General features: G+C 41.2%; 1 protein-coding gene across 1 annotated transcript; it reads right to left on the bottom strand.

Annotated features, from left to right (window-relative positions):
- Positions 1-2,626: 2,626 nt before the first annotated feature.
- Positions 2,627-15,739, bottom strand: LOC146331530 (nuclear receptor subfamily 1 group D member 1-like). Its single transcript, XM_084732537.1, has 8 exons — positions 14,975-15,739; positions 8,435-8,746; positions 8,232-8,320; positions 7,969-8,113; positions 5,148-5,749; positions 4,866-5,051; positions 4,159-4,369; positions 2,627-3,901 (listed from the first exon to the last, which is right to left on the bottom strand). Exons 1-8 carry the CDS (start codon positions 14,991-14,993, stop codon positions 3,705-3,707), a joined length of 1,761 nt encoding a protein of 586 aa, XP_084588663.1. The 5' UTR covers positions 14,994-15,739; the 3' UTR covers positions 2,627-3,704.
- Between the last annotated feature and the right edge of the window lie 961 nt (positions 15,740-16,700).

Raw genomic sequence — 16,700 nt, 5'->3', positions numbered from 1 at the left:
GTGGCCAGTGCCCAAAGTGCAACAGTGTTCAGGTAGACAGCACAGTAAATAATGATTTTAATAGCAATAATAATGTAAGAGTCATTTCTAAATAGCAGCAGTTGGATCACAGTGACGAGTAGCAGCAGGTTTTGCATAATAAAGGAGCGGCAGCAGCAAAATGGATTTGAAAAGTCTCATATACATTGATATAGTGCTGCCACATCAAGCGTTACTTCCATAATCATACACTGTCTGGTTAAGTGCCATATTTTATTTTTTACAGTCAAACATTCATTTTTGTTGAACAGATTAAAAAAATCTACAGCCATAAAATGTAAGTAAGATACACATCAATACAGCTATAATGTTGAAACAAAAAAATAAGATATACTAGCAAAACACTGACAGGAACCATTTTAGTGCATAATTAGTACCTTTACTTTTGAGCCTTGAAGTAAAGTTTGCTGATAATACTCACACACTTTTTAAGTAAGGCTTTGAATATAGGACTTTCATTTGCAGTGAAACTTTTCATAATGTGGTATTAATGTTTTTACTTAAAAAAAGGATCTTCCATTACTGCTTCAGGCCATGCAAAAAAAAAACAAACAAAACAAAACAAAAACAATGAGGAAAGCCAGAATAAACATATAATTAGATAACCACTGCAAAAGCATATGCAGGTACCTCAGTAAATTTCCTCAAATCTTCAGTCCATAAACATGTGAAATCAAATACCGTGCATGTTTTCATCTTTTAGCCACTAGATGGCAGCAGCAGATAAGGATTTATTGTTTACTCTATGTTGCAAGAAGCAGCCTGTACCAGACATGGTGATAGTAGGTAGATGATAATATAGATGTTCAGATGTCTTATGAGGAGAGTTAATGCTTTGTGTCTGCTGCTAATCACACAAGGTTCTCCTTAAACAGTTCTCAGTTATTAACAAGAATCCCTGTTATTCTGAGTAAGGCCTAGGGAAGAAAAACAGAATTTAAAACATGATTATTAGGAAGATAACACCATTAAGAACAATCTGTTCACAGTTTGAGAGAGTGAGAAAGTTCCACTGAAAAGACTCAATTGATTTTGGTGAATATATACTGTCTCATGAAAAGCCTGGGGTTTTTTAAATTGTGGTAGTAATTCAAGTTACATTTTAAAATAATATAGAAGAGGACAGCAGGTTGGAAATTATATTGGTCCTTAATTAAAAAAGAAATCCGAAGTGTGACGAACTCCCACCTGCTGATAAAGATCATCAGGTATGATGAAAAGCTACAGATCAGCTGCTAAACAGATTGCATGGAGAGATTTGATTTCTCAGCTGTATAAGGTCATGAATGAATTTTTGGCTTCAGGTATTCTGGTCTCTGGAGACACACTTTGATACTTACATACAGCATACTTTGATACAGCACAGAAATGCTGACTATTTGCTGTTAACGGTGCACACACAGCTCTGTCATTACATTGTTGTTGCTGTAATGATAGGTGGTATTGTTGATTTTTACAGAATGGGACATCTGGTTTCAGAAGTAGTCCTGGTCCCTGTGTCACTTCATAAAAATATGCCATGGCCCAATATAGTTCTTGTTGTTCTCGTCCTGTCCAGCAGACGGCGTGTACAGACCATGACATGATTCATAGAAAAGACTGGAACACTGGTTGCGTCACAGCTCCAGCAGAGACAGAAGCAAGACTCACTCTATCAGGGTTTTTTTTTTTTGAGAGTAAAAGTTTAGCTAAGTTCAAATAAAGGGAGGACAGGAGGGAGTTTTTGGATGATGTGTTATTTTTTAATTACTTGCCATGAAGGGAGATCCGTGCACTGGATATAGAGACAGTAGAGCGAATCACCTGATGTGGAGGAGAGTTACTGCTTTAATTAAAACAGGTATATTAGTGGATATTTGTCTCCTGCTTTTCATATGAGGAGTCACTGGTTCTCCTGAATGTTTGAACTGAAAATACACAAAGGGGGAGGCAAGCCAATCATAATTACTTATTGATTTTTAGCATGAATCCTAACTAGGTATATATACATTCTTTAAATTAACAGTAATTTAAGGTGTCTTAAAGCAAATCACAAACATGTATAGATGATGTGGACACTTTTTAAGGCCACAGTCACTGTTTGAGGAAAATGCTCCCAAACATTTACACAAATAAGTTTTTTCCCAGACCTTCTACTCGACTGAAGAGACAGCAGAGATGGAGGAAGGCTTCTCCACGTGCTGTCTGGCACCCTATCTGTTAATCTCCAGAGCATTTGCATACTCACGTCCCATATTAACCTATGGTGTCATATTTGCATAGATCATTGAACAGAATCCGTCTCAGTTGACAGTCTCCCTCCGAATGGCTGCTTGTTGTCTGCGTGTTGGCGATGAAGAACCTCACCTTATATTTATTGAAGTGTGGCACTCTTTGAAATTACATTTACTTGTTATCACACACTCAAAAATCAAGTGGTGTTTCTTGTTAGTAAAAAAAAAAAACCCTAATGGCTCTCAGGCCTGGAGCATGATTGGCTGATTGCCTCTGTTGCTAGGCTACAGCTCCATGGTATGCCTCGGCAATACAGACGGGAGCATCATATTAAGGAGGAAAATGAAGAAAAGATGAGCACAAGGAGGGAAAATGCTATATAACGTTATTTAATAATGGAACTCTATGGTGTAAGCATAAAACATTTACAAAATATTCACAAGGTGATGCAGTCAGTTGACCATACATTTATTTCAATTATATATCTTCAAATAAAAATTTTAAACGCAGGGGTCAAACGTTGCTTTCTCATCGCAGTCCGGAAAGCAATCTATTATTTGTGATGTCATACATACAATAATTCATTACTAACTTCATTTACATATCCAAGAATCTGCAAACTAACAAGGCTTATATATACAAAATTTACATCAAAAACACCTCAACATATAACCCATCATACATGGTCTAAAATGACCAATAATTTCTCCCTGATTACCGCATACAAATACAATGCAACTTACTCTCATTTCTTAAAAATGTTATACATTTCTCAATCACAAATGGGTGATTTTTTTATAAAGATTTCCCACATGGTGACATGGTGTGAAAATAGCTTATGTCATTTCAACAGGGCATACACAAACCGTCTTCCCAAGACATTTCTATTGCTATGTTATGCATTGATTTAAAAGGTCTTCACGATGTATGGAAAGTGCATGAATGTACTGTAATAAATCATTGTTGGTGAATGTTTATACATGTTCCTTTTTCTCTGGGCCAGAGTTATGTGCTTCCCTCTTGTTAGCTTTGTGAGCTGGGATAGGAGGACAAAGTCTAGTGTGGAACAACGGGCTCTTTCTTCTTTTTGGTCTCCGGAACAGAAAACCGCCTCTGACAAATACTCCAGGAGGGAGAGGTGATGACTTCTGATACTGACTTGAAGAACCCAAGGAGGAACACTGTCTATGTTTTGATAATGTTTTTTTTTAAGCAATCCTGGAAACAACTGGAGGAGGAATCAGTTTGAATTCAGGAGCCTCCACCTCTTGCTGTGCCTACATCCTCCACTGATATTTTTTCCACACAGCTTCAGACTCTTGGCACAGCTCCCACAACAACTGTCCATCATGCATCAGGCCAGTGTACTGTATGTGGCAGGCCAGGCTCACATGGGGAAGCTAAGAGGGCTCCCCAAAGCAGACACCTCAGTCAGCTTCAGCTCTCGGAGCTCATGGATCTATGCGGAAAGCTAAAAGCTTGTCAGAGTGATGGTTGTTCAGGGTGCGCAGGTCAGGCAGACGCAGCAGCAACTTTGGGAAGAGGGTGCTGTCATCTGGGCGGCGACTGGTGATGAGAGAACGCAGAGCTTTTATTAGGTTCTCCTGCAGCTGCTCCACCGCTCCCACCTCCACAATACCAGAGCGATCTGGAGAAAGAGAGGACAAATTTGGGTTAAGGCACAAGAAAGTGTGTGCATACAGTATCTGCTTGTGTACATGTATATATATACTTGGCTAAAATATAAACACAGCACTTTTGTTGTTGCTCCCATTTTTCATGAGTTGAAATAGCCATAGTTCGAAAGTTCAAGAAGTCCTGGATTTTTTACTTAAACCCATGAATAATGGGAGCGTGTGAAGTGTTTAATTTTTTGTTGAGTACATATATGAGAATTAGTCTTACCAGCAGAAACCAGCACAACAGCCATGAAAAGGGCCATTTCATCTGGCTCCAGACCCATAGATCCTAGCTTCTCGCTAAACTCAAACATGGCGTCCAGTAAGGAGCCCATGCCGAGAGCCCTCAGTGATGCCAGTGAGTATGTCTGTCCATTGAGGAAGGTCACCGTCCTCTCCTTGGGGTCAAACAGTGAGCAGAACCTCACCATCAGAACCTGCAGACAGAAGAACCAGACCATGTCAGCAACAGAAAAAAACTCCAAAGGATAAGAAACGATATAACGAAAAACTTCCACAGTTGACCATTTCAAAATCCCGCCCCATTCCTGTAGATATGCTATATGCTACGTCTTGTGATGTGACTATATGTTGCTTTACAGATATCCCAGCAACACCTTTTAAATTTGGTTGGGGAATGCATGACCCACCCTACTATGTCTCTGATTGGCTTACCCTGATATTTGTATCCTAACTCTACCCAATCTCACTCCTCATGCCTAAACCTCTTCAATCCAAATGACCCAAACCAACAAAAGCAACAAGTACTAGCCAATCAGAGTCCAACTAGAGCAAATCATGACCTTGCTCTCTTGGGAAAAAAAAAATTGTGTACAGGGAGCAGGATAAAGGAAACTAGGCGGAGGTTCCGCTGGGTACGTTGCTTAACAGTTATTGGGGCACAGACCAAAAGAGCGGTGGGACTAGATGTACCTGGAAAGTGCCAGATTTGAGCAGCATGACCTGATCATGCTGGCTCAGGGTCTGGAAGCCTGGGATGCTCTTGGCGAACTCCACTACTTCTTTAACAGCAGGGGTGAAGCACTGGGAGAAAGACTCCCACACCTCCTGACTGGAGCGACTGGCCGGAGCCACAGGACATGAATTGAGTGGACATGCCTGCAGGAGAAGGCATTAAAAGAAGCGTTATAGACTTTTTATTGACATTAGATTGATAGATAATCACATACTTGATAAGGGGAAAAAGAGTCTCACCAGCACTTTGGCGCCACCATTTAGCTTCCAGGGGCATGGACTTTGGTTCTGGGAATCCCTGGCTGGGTAATTGTTCTGATTGGTTGAGTAGGACTGCGATGATAGGTTTCCACTGTAGGGGCACTGATTCTGATTGGAGGAGAAGGTGTACTTGGTGTTGTCGGTGTTATTGTTAGTGGAGTTTTCGTTGTTGTTGGGTCCGACGGGGCAGTTTGAAGGGACACGGTAGCTCGATGTCAGGTTCGCCTGCTCCACCTGAACTGTGTGCTGAGTTTGGGTTGCTGAGTGTGACAGGGAAGGCTCCTGCACCGAATTGTTCTGGAAAGACGAAGTGCCAATGTTGGCGTTGCCGGCAGCCATCTTGGGCGGCTTCTCGTCACTGTTCATTAAGTTGTTGCTGCGGTAGGACTGCGATATGGAGCCCGCTCCTTCATTCGTTCTGGGGTCCGGGTTCTGGTGGTTCTGGGGACTGCAGGGGGCATCAGGGGGAGGTGACACCTCCATCTCCATGGAAGCTGATTCGTTGAGACTGTTCATGTAGCTCTGCATCTCATCCAATAGTCTTTGCTTCTCCCGTTTGGGAATACGCCCAAAACGCACAGCTGAGGACAAGCAGAAGAGAGCAGCCTCTGTTAGCATTTACTGGCATCAAGCATTGATATCACTGCCAGCTCCTTACTGGCAGGAATTGAATACTAGTACACTGAATAACAGAAACACTCAGGCACTTAAAATGATTTTCACATTCAAACAATATACAGAAACAACCACTTCTTGTTCTAATATGCATTCTACATCTGACATTTGAGCCGTAATCTCTATGTGGATTAGTAATCCTGAGACCTCCCTGCTGTCCCGGACTATTCTGTGTCCATCACAGCTGTTTCACCACAATACAGAACACTTAAGCCTTCATCTCATCCAACTGCCTCATCCTCCTCTCCAGCCTTTCCAATCCTCCCTTCCCCCCCTTTTCAATTCTGCACCTCCACTGACAGCCCTATTTATAGCACGCTGTACGCTATACCACCTCCCCCAGTGTCTCTCTCTAGCTTTCTGTCTTTTAGTTGAGCACTCGCGCTCTCTTTGGCTGTGGAAGTAGGTCACTGGGTCAACAGCACTGAACATGATGTCATTAGCAAAGTGACAGAGTGAGTGAGGAGTGGAAAGGTCAAAAAGACACTGCAGGCAGGTAGGAGAGGTGAAGAGGAGGGTTGAAGGTGGAAAAAAACTGGATGATCAAAAATTAATTTGCGAGGAGATATCATGTTGCCAGGTCGAAAAACGTGACATGAAAATGAATAATGGCTTTGGAGGTCCATAACATCGATTAGAAGCAATAATATTTTTCTTTTTAATTTAATTTAATTTGTGTGTGTGTTCAGGAAATGAAAACATGTCAAATATGGTTATTAATAATAAAAGTTTCCCTGCTGTGATCTGACGAATTAGCAGGTGATTTTTCACTGCCGCATTTTGGCTTTTTTGGGTCAGCTAAAAATGTTTGCTCCAGAAAAAAACATGATTTATTATCACCTAGTTTAACCGCCTCCCGAGAGATCAGAGTCCTGCGGTGAAATAATGCAGTAGAGCAGATTAAATGTGTTAATATTATTTTAATTTCAAGTCGAGCACTGCAGGTTGTCATGATTAACAGGGCAGAATAACATTATGTCTCAAATGATTGTTTGTAGATGTCAGCGCTGAAAAAAATAAATAGGTAAGACTGTACATCTTGGAGAACACATGGGGTAATCAACAACTTTGTGCCCCAATTTCCCAAAATAAACTGTATTTGTCACAGTTTCTCCATGACTGATGACTACTGGGACTCGAGAGCTCCTCTCGCCATAAATCAGACAGCACTGCAGGGCAAGGAGAGGAAGACGGGGGGAACAAAAGACAAAAGGTGGGGAAAGGAGAGATGAAGACGAAGATGAAGAGAAAATGAAATTATGCGATGAGGAGTGAGACCTGCTTAAGTTCGATTTTTTGCTTCTATGAAACAACTGACTCTCCATGTATGTAACCCTGCATCCATGGATCAATAAAATCCTTTCATATCATTTAATGATCTCCATTTAACTTGTTGTTGTACATTAAGAGGTAAATCAAATGTATAGGCCCAGATTTATGGAATTTAGTGAATTTGACACTGAAATCATGTTCCTCCTTGTGAACCTTTAGGGTACAGTTAAAGAAATGTCATTTCATCTTAAAACTAATGGCAAGATGCTTCTGCTAGTTGCACAGATCTATTTGTTTTAAGTCTGCTTTTCTTTCTTTACTTCTGTTTATGCTTAAATATATAGTTTGTGTTATATGTTTTTTTATTGTTTACTTGTTGTTTGTTTGTTTTGTTTCCATTTTGATGAGTCATAATGTTTTTGCTTTTTTAAGGCATATGCTATTTGCTCCCGGGATACAAATGTGGCTATTTACACCTAGGCTGGAACTAAGTCTAAAGAGTTTCAAGTGACTTCTAATCTCACGTCAGCCTCAAATCCTTGACTCCTTGACAAGTTTTGAGCCCCACTTTCCTGCATGGGAATCTTGGGGTTAACCTATTTATCCACTGCAACTTAGCTTTTTATAGCTAAACCATGGGGGTCAGGCGTGAATAGCTTGGTGCAAATAGACACCACATTCTTCCCTCCTCTCCTGCACTGCAACTATTGTCTTTTCTGTTGGTTTTGTACCTTTATTGTACAAATAAACTAAACTAAATTACACTAAGAAAACAAAATAAATGACTTTCAATTTTCGTTGCCACTTGTCTAAATATCTTCTTTAAGGACATGACAGTCACACTGTCTCTCACCATCTCTGGACATGCCCACGGAGAGACACTTCTTAAAGCGGCAGTGCTGGCACCGGTTTCGGTTCATGCGCATGATGAGACACTTTTCATTCTTCACACACATCTTGTAGTGGATGTTCTGCTGAATGCTGCGTCGGAAGAAACCCTAGAGATGGCACAATCGGCATAAAGACTTTAGAGTGTCTTTTGTAGCAATGTGTGTGCTTGTATAGCACCTAGTGAACACAAAGACATGACATAATATTATCTTTGTTCGCTCTCACCTTGCAGCCTTCACAGGCATGTACGCCATAATGGAACCCAGATGCGATGTCACCACACACCTTACACAGAAGCACCATACCTCCAGTCTCTATGAAAGAGGCACACACACACAACATCAGAGAGAGAAATTCAATATCAATATGCCTGCAGGTAAACATATAGAAGAAGAGAACATGAAGGAGGGGAGTGAGCGTGTACTTACTGGTGAACGTGCCAGTGAAACCACAAGGTCTTTTGGCCACTGTGGGGTGGTTGTAGGTTGCAGATGATACCGTCGTTATTTGGGCAACAGGAGCATTATTTACTTCAGGAAACTGGAAGACCATTCGTGGGGAAGGAGTTCCTCCCCCTTGCTCCCCTCTCTGCTTCAGGGCCCCAATCTCCTGAAAGGAGACACCCTCTGGGGATGAGGGCTGCGAGTGGGAGGAGGGCGACTGGGTCTGATATCCACTTGAAGGGCTGCCAGGACTTGGGCTGGCACTGCCGGACGAACCAGCGTACAAGATAACACCACCTGGAGGAACAGAAAGGGGGCAAAAAAAGCTCAGTTCACTGATCTTCATCTAAGTCGGTGTTCGCATGTAGAAAGCGAGTGAGAATCCAAGTGTTGAGCAACGCTCCACTTTGATTCAGTGAGCTTACTTGGCAGACGTCCACAAACGCACACAAAAACCCAGTTCGTGTTGGGACAACAGAAATTTGATCTGATGAATAATTTAGAAAAAATGTCACAGCTAGAAGAACAACAACTCTGACCTGGATATCTGTGAAGAGTCTTTCGGTTTCTAATCTGTAAGATGATCAAGTAACCTAAAAGAAGGCTTTGTCATAGCAGTGGGCGTGCTGCTTTTACTGAACAGTGATACTTTGGCATCTATGAAGCCCATTGGAGAATTTAATGCTAAACACACAATACCAGGTAAGATAAACACCCTAATCTGTTGGCTGAACCAACACTCACACATTATTTACCCATGAATAACATTTAATTTTATCGTCTGATAAGGTAGGCTTTCTATAGAAGTTACATTTCTGTGGTGCAATAAGCTGCAATGTATCATAAGGGATATTTTATGTGAAATTGTAAACTATAAGCACGTAAAATTTGTGCACTATATAATATAAGCACTATAACATGCTTATCATAACATGACAGTAAGTCACTATACATCCACAATGAGTGGCATAGACAGGCTATAAACAGGCCTTTGTTTGGGGATGTCACATCAAGTCGGAAATGCCCTATTACCCCTCAACAGAACACCCATCCGCCCCCCTTGTTTTGCAGACAGTGTTCTTCCCTGCAAGATGAAAGACTGCCCCTCACGTGCAGGCTCAGCCAGCCAGCTCCCTGCCTGCCTGCCTGCCTGCCTGCTTTCAGCACTGAGTCTTTCCTCCTCCAGCCCCCTCCCTTCTTCTCTATCTTCCTCCCCTCCTACCTCCTCCCTCCCTCCCTCCCTCCCTCCCCGTTTTGGCTGCGGGCCTGCAGACCCATCTATCCGCCAGCCACCTGACCGGGAGCTCACATGGACTCTTGACACAGTTCCCGCCCGGCTCACAAGGCTCTTTGCGCAGTCCCGTGTAGACAACAGCAGCAGTACAATAACAAGCGCGAAGGCTGATCACGTTTGGAATAGAGAGAGGGCTTTAATGCTGTGACTACAGACGTAGGGGGAGGCAAGCAGGGCACAGCTACCTTAAGTCTTTGCATTCCACCAAGTCAAAACTGTGCAGAGGGTAACAGTCACGTTGTTGCTGGGCACTATTTTGACACATTTAATTGATTTGCTTGAAGGCTTTAGTCAATAAAAGGGAGAATTTTTTAATGCATTTAAATCACCAGTTTTTAAGGATGGGAAAATGCAAAGCCACCAAAACACATTCATAATTCATTTAAGTATTTAAGTAAGTATCATAGTAAAAGAGCTAAAAACAGTCATAAGATTTAATCTCATTATTCATTATTTTAAGAATTTATGAATTTCTTCTCATTTCGACAGCCCCCTTGTGTTGATCCACATCTTCAGTTCAGTTTGCCCCCATTTTATTAGCTGGATCACTGTGTCAGGTGTTGAAATACTCAAGAGCCTGCCAACTAAATCATTTCCCATGTGCAGAATTAGCATGTTTTACATTCTTCATTCACGATCTTCACAAGTCACTTGGCTCACATCACAATGATCATGATCGCAGTTTTGTGGGTCACTATCAGTCAGTTGACAGATATGAGATTCTCCTTGAACAAAACAGCTTTGCAACGCAAATCTCTGCCCTGCACCCTATAACAGGTTACTGCAGCCAATTCAAGAGATGTGAACGTATCTAACTGTGCTGGAAGTGTTATCTCAGTACTAACAATACCCTTGGGCCGTCTATTCTGTCATTCTGTGTGCATTTCCTCTCAAGGACTTTGAATCATCTGAGAAAAAGCCTTGCTCATCTCTTGTGCTGTCTCTCCTTGAGAAAACACGTGCTGTGTTTCTGTTTAGCTCTAAGTGCCTCCTTAATTCCTCTGCTCACACGTGTCAACACTGGATGCAAGGTACTCTGGTGGCCTGACGGCTTGTGTGTGGTGGCAGCTCTGGTATCAAGACTGTGACTTCACTTCACACACAAACGCTACATGTGCCTGTGCGAGTTTCCTGTGTGTGAAAAAGATAAAGCTTTATGGACATGTGTATCACCTGCAGGGGGACAGGGTCACTCCCTGCTGTCACATGAACTCCACACCCACTTTCTACACTCACAATCTCCACCCCTCCGGTATGAAAACATTCCATATACTGTCTCCTCGTAACTATTTCCTGGAATCTGGTTTGACCGGTTGCCAGAATGAGCACTGGGAATATCATCAACCCTGCTGTACTCACGCAGGCACAGGTTACAACATGTGACATGTGGATACACAGAGAGTCATAAGAACTACAGTATAAACAAAAACGGCCCACTGCCCCTCCTTTTGCCAGTCCTCCATAACTTCCCCTCTCGTGTGTTCCCACCCCCTGGGCATGCATGAATGCATGGCAGGCAAACTGTATAGACATAATGCTCATATCATGTCTGGGGGGGAGACGCCCCCACCGAACTCCAACTCTTACATGTGAACATTTACAACTGTGCATGAGCAGTAAGCCTCACTCCACGTGAAACAGCTGGCCTCATGTCATGTGTCTGTATTTATGAACTGTTTTCGAGGAGGATGGTTCCATGAAGGCAACATAAGGGCAAATTTGCTTTATATCACATGAATCTCTACTAATCTTTTATTGCTCTATAAAGAAACATTAATGATTCCATTGTATGTTGTTCCAGTTCTGGAGTTCAAAAGTTTTTCATGTAGTTCTTGTGTGTTGACCCATACACACACGGGTAAATAATTAGAAGGAGCACAATCCTTGAATAGAAATACTATCTGCCACCTGAATCATGTTTGGCTTTCAATGTGAATTAGTAGGTTGCGTGATCATTTGTCAAGGTGACAACCATGAGGAATCTGGTTACAGGACTGGCATCAGACCTCAACATTAAGCTTATTGTTCCTGTTAGGGTGAATTACACCTGTGACACACTCATCTACATAAACACATTGGCTTTTAGCAGGTTTTTAAGGTACCATTTCAGAAAACAAATTATTTGGATCACGTATCTCTGTCTTTTCAACTTTAAAGACCATAACGTTCAGGTCATAATCATGCTTTTAGGTCACAAGGTCAGCTCTCTGACCACTGGAGGTTATATAAAGGATGGTCATTAGACCATGGGGTCACAGTCTTCGTCCTTAAAATTATACTTAAAATTAATTACACAGTTTAATCTTGAACCAATGAAGTTGAAAGGAGAGATTATGGTTGATTATTTTTTTAATGTCCTGCAGTACATTAAATTTGGTTCTAGAGCTGCAACGATTAAACTATTAATCGATTTGTTATCGACTATAAAGTTTATCTGCTTTTACTTTGATTTTCCGTTCATCATTTTGAGTCATTTTTTGATCCAAATTCTATGACTTCAGCTTCTCAAATATGAATATGTTCTTTAGTCTTCTGTGACAGTAAACTCAATATACTTTGATTGTGGATAAAACAAGACATTTGAGTATATCACCTTGGGCTTTAGGAAACTGAACAACATTTTATTCAGCAAACAGCTAACTGATTAATTGATGGTCGACAGATAAACTGACCATGAAGATAACTGTTCATTGCAGCCCTGCTTCATACTCATAATACTTACATGATAATTTATTGGATTTAACTTTCATTTGACTGCTATAAAACTGAACATATACACAATTTGGATTAGAGACAACTCCAGGAATCATGTCACATTGCACTATGTGATGTTACTGCTAGAAAATCATTCTCTTCAAAATAAACACACACGAGAATAAATGGTAGTGCATTAATCTAGATACACAATATCCCATATTATATAATATTCCAATCTAACAGGCTCATTTTGTGGATACTGCTATTGCTCAGTGCCTGCATGATAGTGGCTCATTCAGGTATTAAAAGTCTTGCATCTCTGCCAACACTTGAATGGTTGTGCGTCAAACTCAAAACAAGTACTGGTTACTCATGTCACTCAAAACCCAAATTGAATGCAGCCAAATGTAGGTTAATATGCCATTTCAGACAGCAAACTGCGACACTTAAAGTTTAATATTCCCCACTGTAACTACCAAGAAAACATTTCAAACCAGTTATAGTAACCAGGACGAGAGAAGGAGCTGTTAAACCTCTCTGACCCACTGACCAGCTACCAGCGAATACAGCGGAATCCCCGTGCGAGCTGAGCGGAGCTGTGTGTGCGCTCGGTGGAGGGATGGGGAGCGACCGGAGAGGGGCGGGGTGCGGCACGTGGATGCTGAGGCTGGATACACGTGCTGTGAGCTCGAGGCAGGGTAGCTGCGTATTAAAAAAAAAAAAAAGAGGCGCATGATTCCCTACATTATCACGACTGTTTCTACCCAGGGTGCACTGGGGCGGGGAGGAGATGAGAAGACATGACAGTCATAATGGTCACCCGCTGCTCAAGGACGTTATACTGTCTGTTACCATAGCTATCATGTTTCTATCGGGGTTTATATGATGATTAGTGGTGGCGTCTTTAAACATTATTGGATTTTTATCTGTTGAGCTTGCTATGACGTGGCATACATTTAAATGTTGAATCACGTTCCTATATTATAATATAATATATTATATTATATGTATTATGTTGTTATTAACATTTTATTGCTGTTCAGTAAATTTCAGTTATTCACACAGACCTTAATCCAAATGTCGTATCCAGTACAATATTCAATCAATAGGCCAACTGCTCCACGGAGTTAACGGGAAATGGTTTTAAACTGGTATCGACTGGTTCGCTGCGCTCGGCTCATTCATCATCAGCTTCCATCATGATTCAGGCTCTGGCAGAACTGGATGTTTACTCCGAGATGGAAAATTTGGCACCGATTTACTTGTTTTGACTCAGTGGGCGTGACTGCTCCTTGACATGGCCTACTACTCACATGTGTTTTGGGGAAAAGCTGCGATATCATAAAACAGCCAAGGTGAATGACTCACACGTCGCTACAAAGTAACTGTTCCCACTCTTTACGTAGCAATTTGCCTTCGTCACGTAACAGTACATATTCTTAAAGTAACACCATCTACCATTTACAGTTCTCAACCTTGTAACAGTTCACGCTGTCAAAGTAACAATTCCTCAATCTTTAAGTAACAACTTGCACTGTAACAAGTCACACTATGAAACTTCCTTAAAAAAAACGCGTCACTTGACGTTTTTCACTAAAGTACGGAAGCCCAGTCTTCACTAATCCACGCACTTTAACTGTAGAGTGAGTGTGTGATTCACCGTATCTGCCGATCAATAACACATAATAAAAACAATAATGTTCAGATAAGTGGTGTGTGGGGCTGTGTGAAGGGAACGTGCCCGCTCAGGGTCGTTCTGGGTCGCGCTTCACGTGAGTTTGTTTACATGCAGAGAATCGGAAGTCCGCCGCGAAGACTGACGAGAGAAGAGGACTTCCCTCTTTTTTCCTCTCCTCTCAGTCTTCAGCTCACTCACTCCAAACTCTCAACTGTCTGCAGCCCAGAAGCACTTGGCAACCTGCCACATGTTACACAGCTGAATTACAGTTAAAAGCCTGCCATATTCATCTTAAATTATGTATCATTCCTGAGTGTGCGACTGTAACAGCGAGAATCCCAAAAGATGCACATAAAACCCCTACAGAAAGCGGAACTGAGAAGCAGATAAATGTGTTCTGCCAACTATTAGAAGAATTAAACACAATATTGTAAAATTACAGTGGAATGGGATAAAAAACTAAATGCATCAATGCATTTTTATGCTGCAGTGGCGCTATAAGAAATGTACATATTGACTGATTAGTCAGTTTTAAATATAATTTTTAATCTTATTTTGTGTCGTATACTGTATGTTTATATACTTTGTAATATTCATAGGTTTTTCTGAAATTACATTTTATTCACTTGTACAGTGACAATAAAAAAGTTATCCATCTTTCTACGCAATAGCGCATAAAAGGACAGTGCTGATAAATCATTCTTGACGTTAACCGATAAATTTGCTATACAGTAAGTATATCTAATGTAGAGAAAAGCAATGGCATATGGTCCCATAATGCACCACTGCCTGCATCTTTTGAAAATACTAGCACTGAAATAGCGGATTAAATTAGTACAGTATAAATATTACTTACCACCAGGACTATTTTCCATGTTTCTCACTTGATCGACGCTGTTCAGGTGTTCCGTGTTCAGCTGAGGTCGTTTAATGCTGGACTGACTGCCTTTGCTCGCCACCGAGGAGTTTCGTTGATACAGGTGAAAGAGTCATGAACTGCCAAGGCATAGAGAGTGTATCCAAAAGCTCAGACCAGCGGGAGTGTGCACAGGGCATTGGGGTTCTGGAGAAAACCCGCTCAGCGAAGAAAAAAAAAAGTCAAAAGAAATATTTTGTTTAAAAAAAGGAAATTAGAGCAGATCTCTATTTGATCCAAATAACTTCCAAAGGTGAGGAGATGGACGCACAGGGCAGCTCCGTCTGCACACCTTATGATGTCAGGCTGTGGTAAGATATCACTGTATAGGGCTTCTCTAAATTACAAGAGGTCCCAAAGCATTCAGCTGGTTGCTTCCATGTACAGTCACCATTAAAACATGACCAGAGTGGAAGTAGTTTAAACACTCCCCACTCATCAATAAGCAACACGCGTCCTAAAATAACCAGCACGTTTTCAGGTGCCTGAGAAATGTGACCATTTTTTTTCCTCTCCTCTTTTTGTGTGTCCCTTCAGCCGCCTGTTTGTTGATGTGTATCAGGGATGTCTCTCTCTCTCTTTCTCTCTCTGTCTCTCTCCTCTGTCACGCTCTCTGAAAACATTTCACCCACCTCCTCTCCTCATGCCCCCACTCTTTTTTACTCTTTCTCACTTTTTCATTGGCCGACAGCCCCGCATGGAGACGGCACATTGGGCTCGTTCGACACCGGAATGCTGCTTAAAGCTCCGCTGCATGTGCGCATGGCATGTGAGCTCACGCTGACCTACTAACACACATTTTATGCTAATGAGCTGCCTGGGCTCGGCGATAAGGCAGCGAGGAAACGAGGAAGAGGTGGTCAGAGGAGGAAGAGGTCTCACTCCTGCCTAGTTTCCACGCTTCTCTTTCAGTTTTGTTGGGTAAAGACAAATGATAATGGACTTTATGTCATAAGATAGGGCTGAGAAATAGGCCTGCATTGATATTGTATCAATATCATGACATGAGACTAGCTCATCTGTTATATCTTGATTTGGCATACATGTTGTATTTTCCTTGTTTTAAAGGAAAACAGTAGAGTGATGTAATTTTTTATTTTATTTACCAGACTTTATGTACTTTTACTTACTTATAACCACATTACTGATGATTATTTATAAAACATGTCATCATCTTAATATTTTATCATCAGTATCAGTATTTAGTCATCAGTATTGTTGCAATATTGATAATGAGGTGTTTTGTCAAAAAATATATTTATATCTGCACAGACTAGTATTATTCAACATGAGATTGTCTTTGTATTTATGCCATGTGTATTAATGTTGAGTACTTTCTGATGTATGATGGTGACGGTCCACAAAAAGAAAAATGTGATGATTTTGTCCATATCATCCAGCCCTACTGTGAGAGAAGCCATTTTTAATAATGATGCCTATGAGTGAAGACCAAAATTTTACCTTTGTGTTGAAAGCATGTTGTGCAAGCAAAGGTGATTAGCTCATTTCTTTTTCAGGATGTCAATGGTAATGATCTATCCCTTTAGATTGTATGACACATGTAATGGAGTGTCTGTTTCGAGCTTAACAAAAATGTGTCCCATTAGTTGCTCTGTATGTTGTATTGTTATATCTTTTCATAAACTAAGAAAGCCTTTTATTAATG

The sequence above is a fragment of the Lutjanus erythropterus genome, chromosome 2, assembly GCF_056507025.1.
Source record: "Lutjanus erythropterus isolate fLutEry1 chromosome 2, fLutEry1.hap2, whole genome shotgun sequence".
Taxonomy (NCBI): Eukaryota; Metazoa; Chordata; class Actinopteri; order Lutjaniformes; family Lutjanidae; genus Lutjanus; species Lutjanus erythropterus.
The sequence above is the reverse complement of the archived record's forward strand: the minus strand, read 5'-3'. Positions and strand labels throughout refer to the sequence as shown.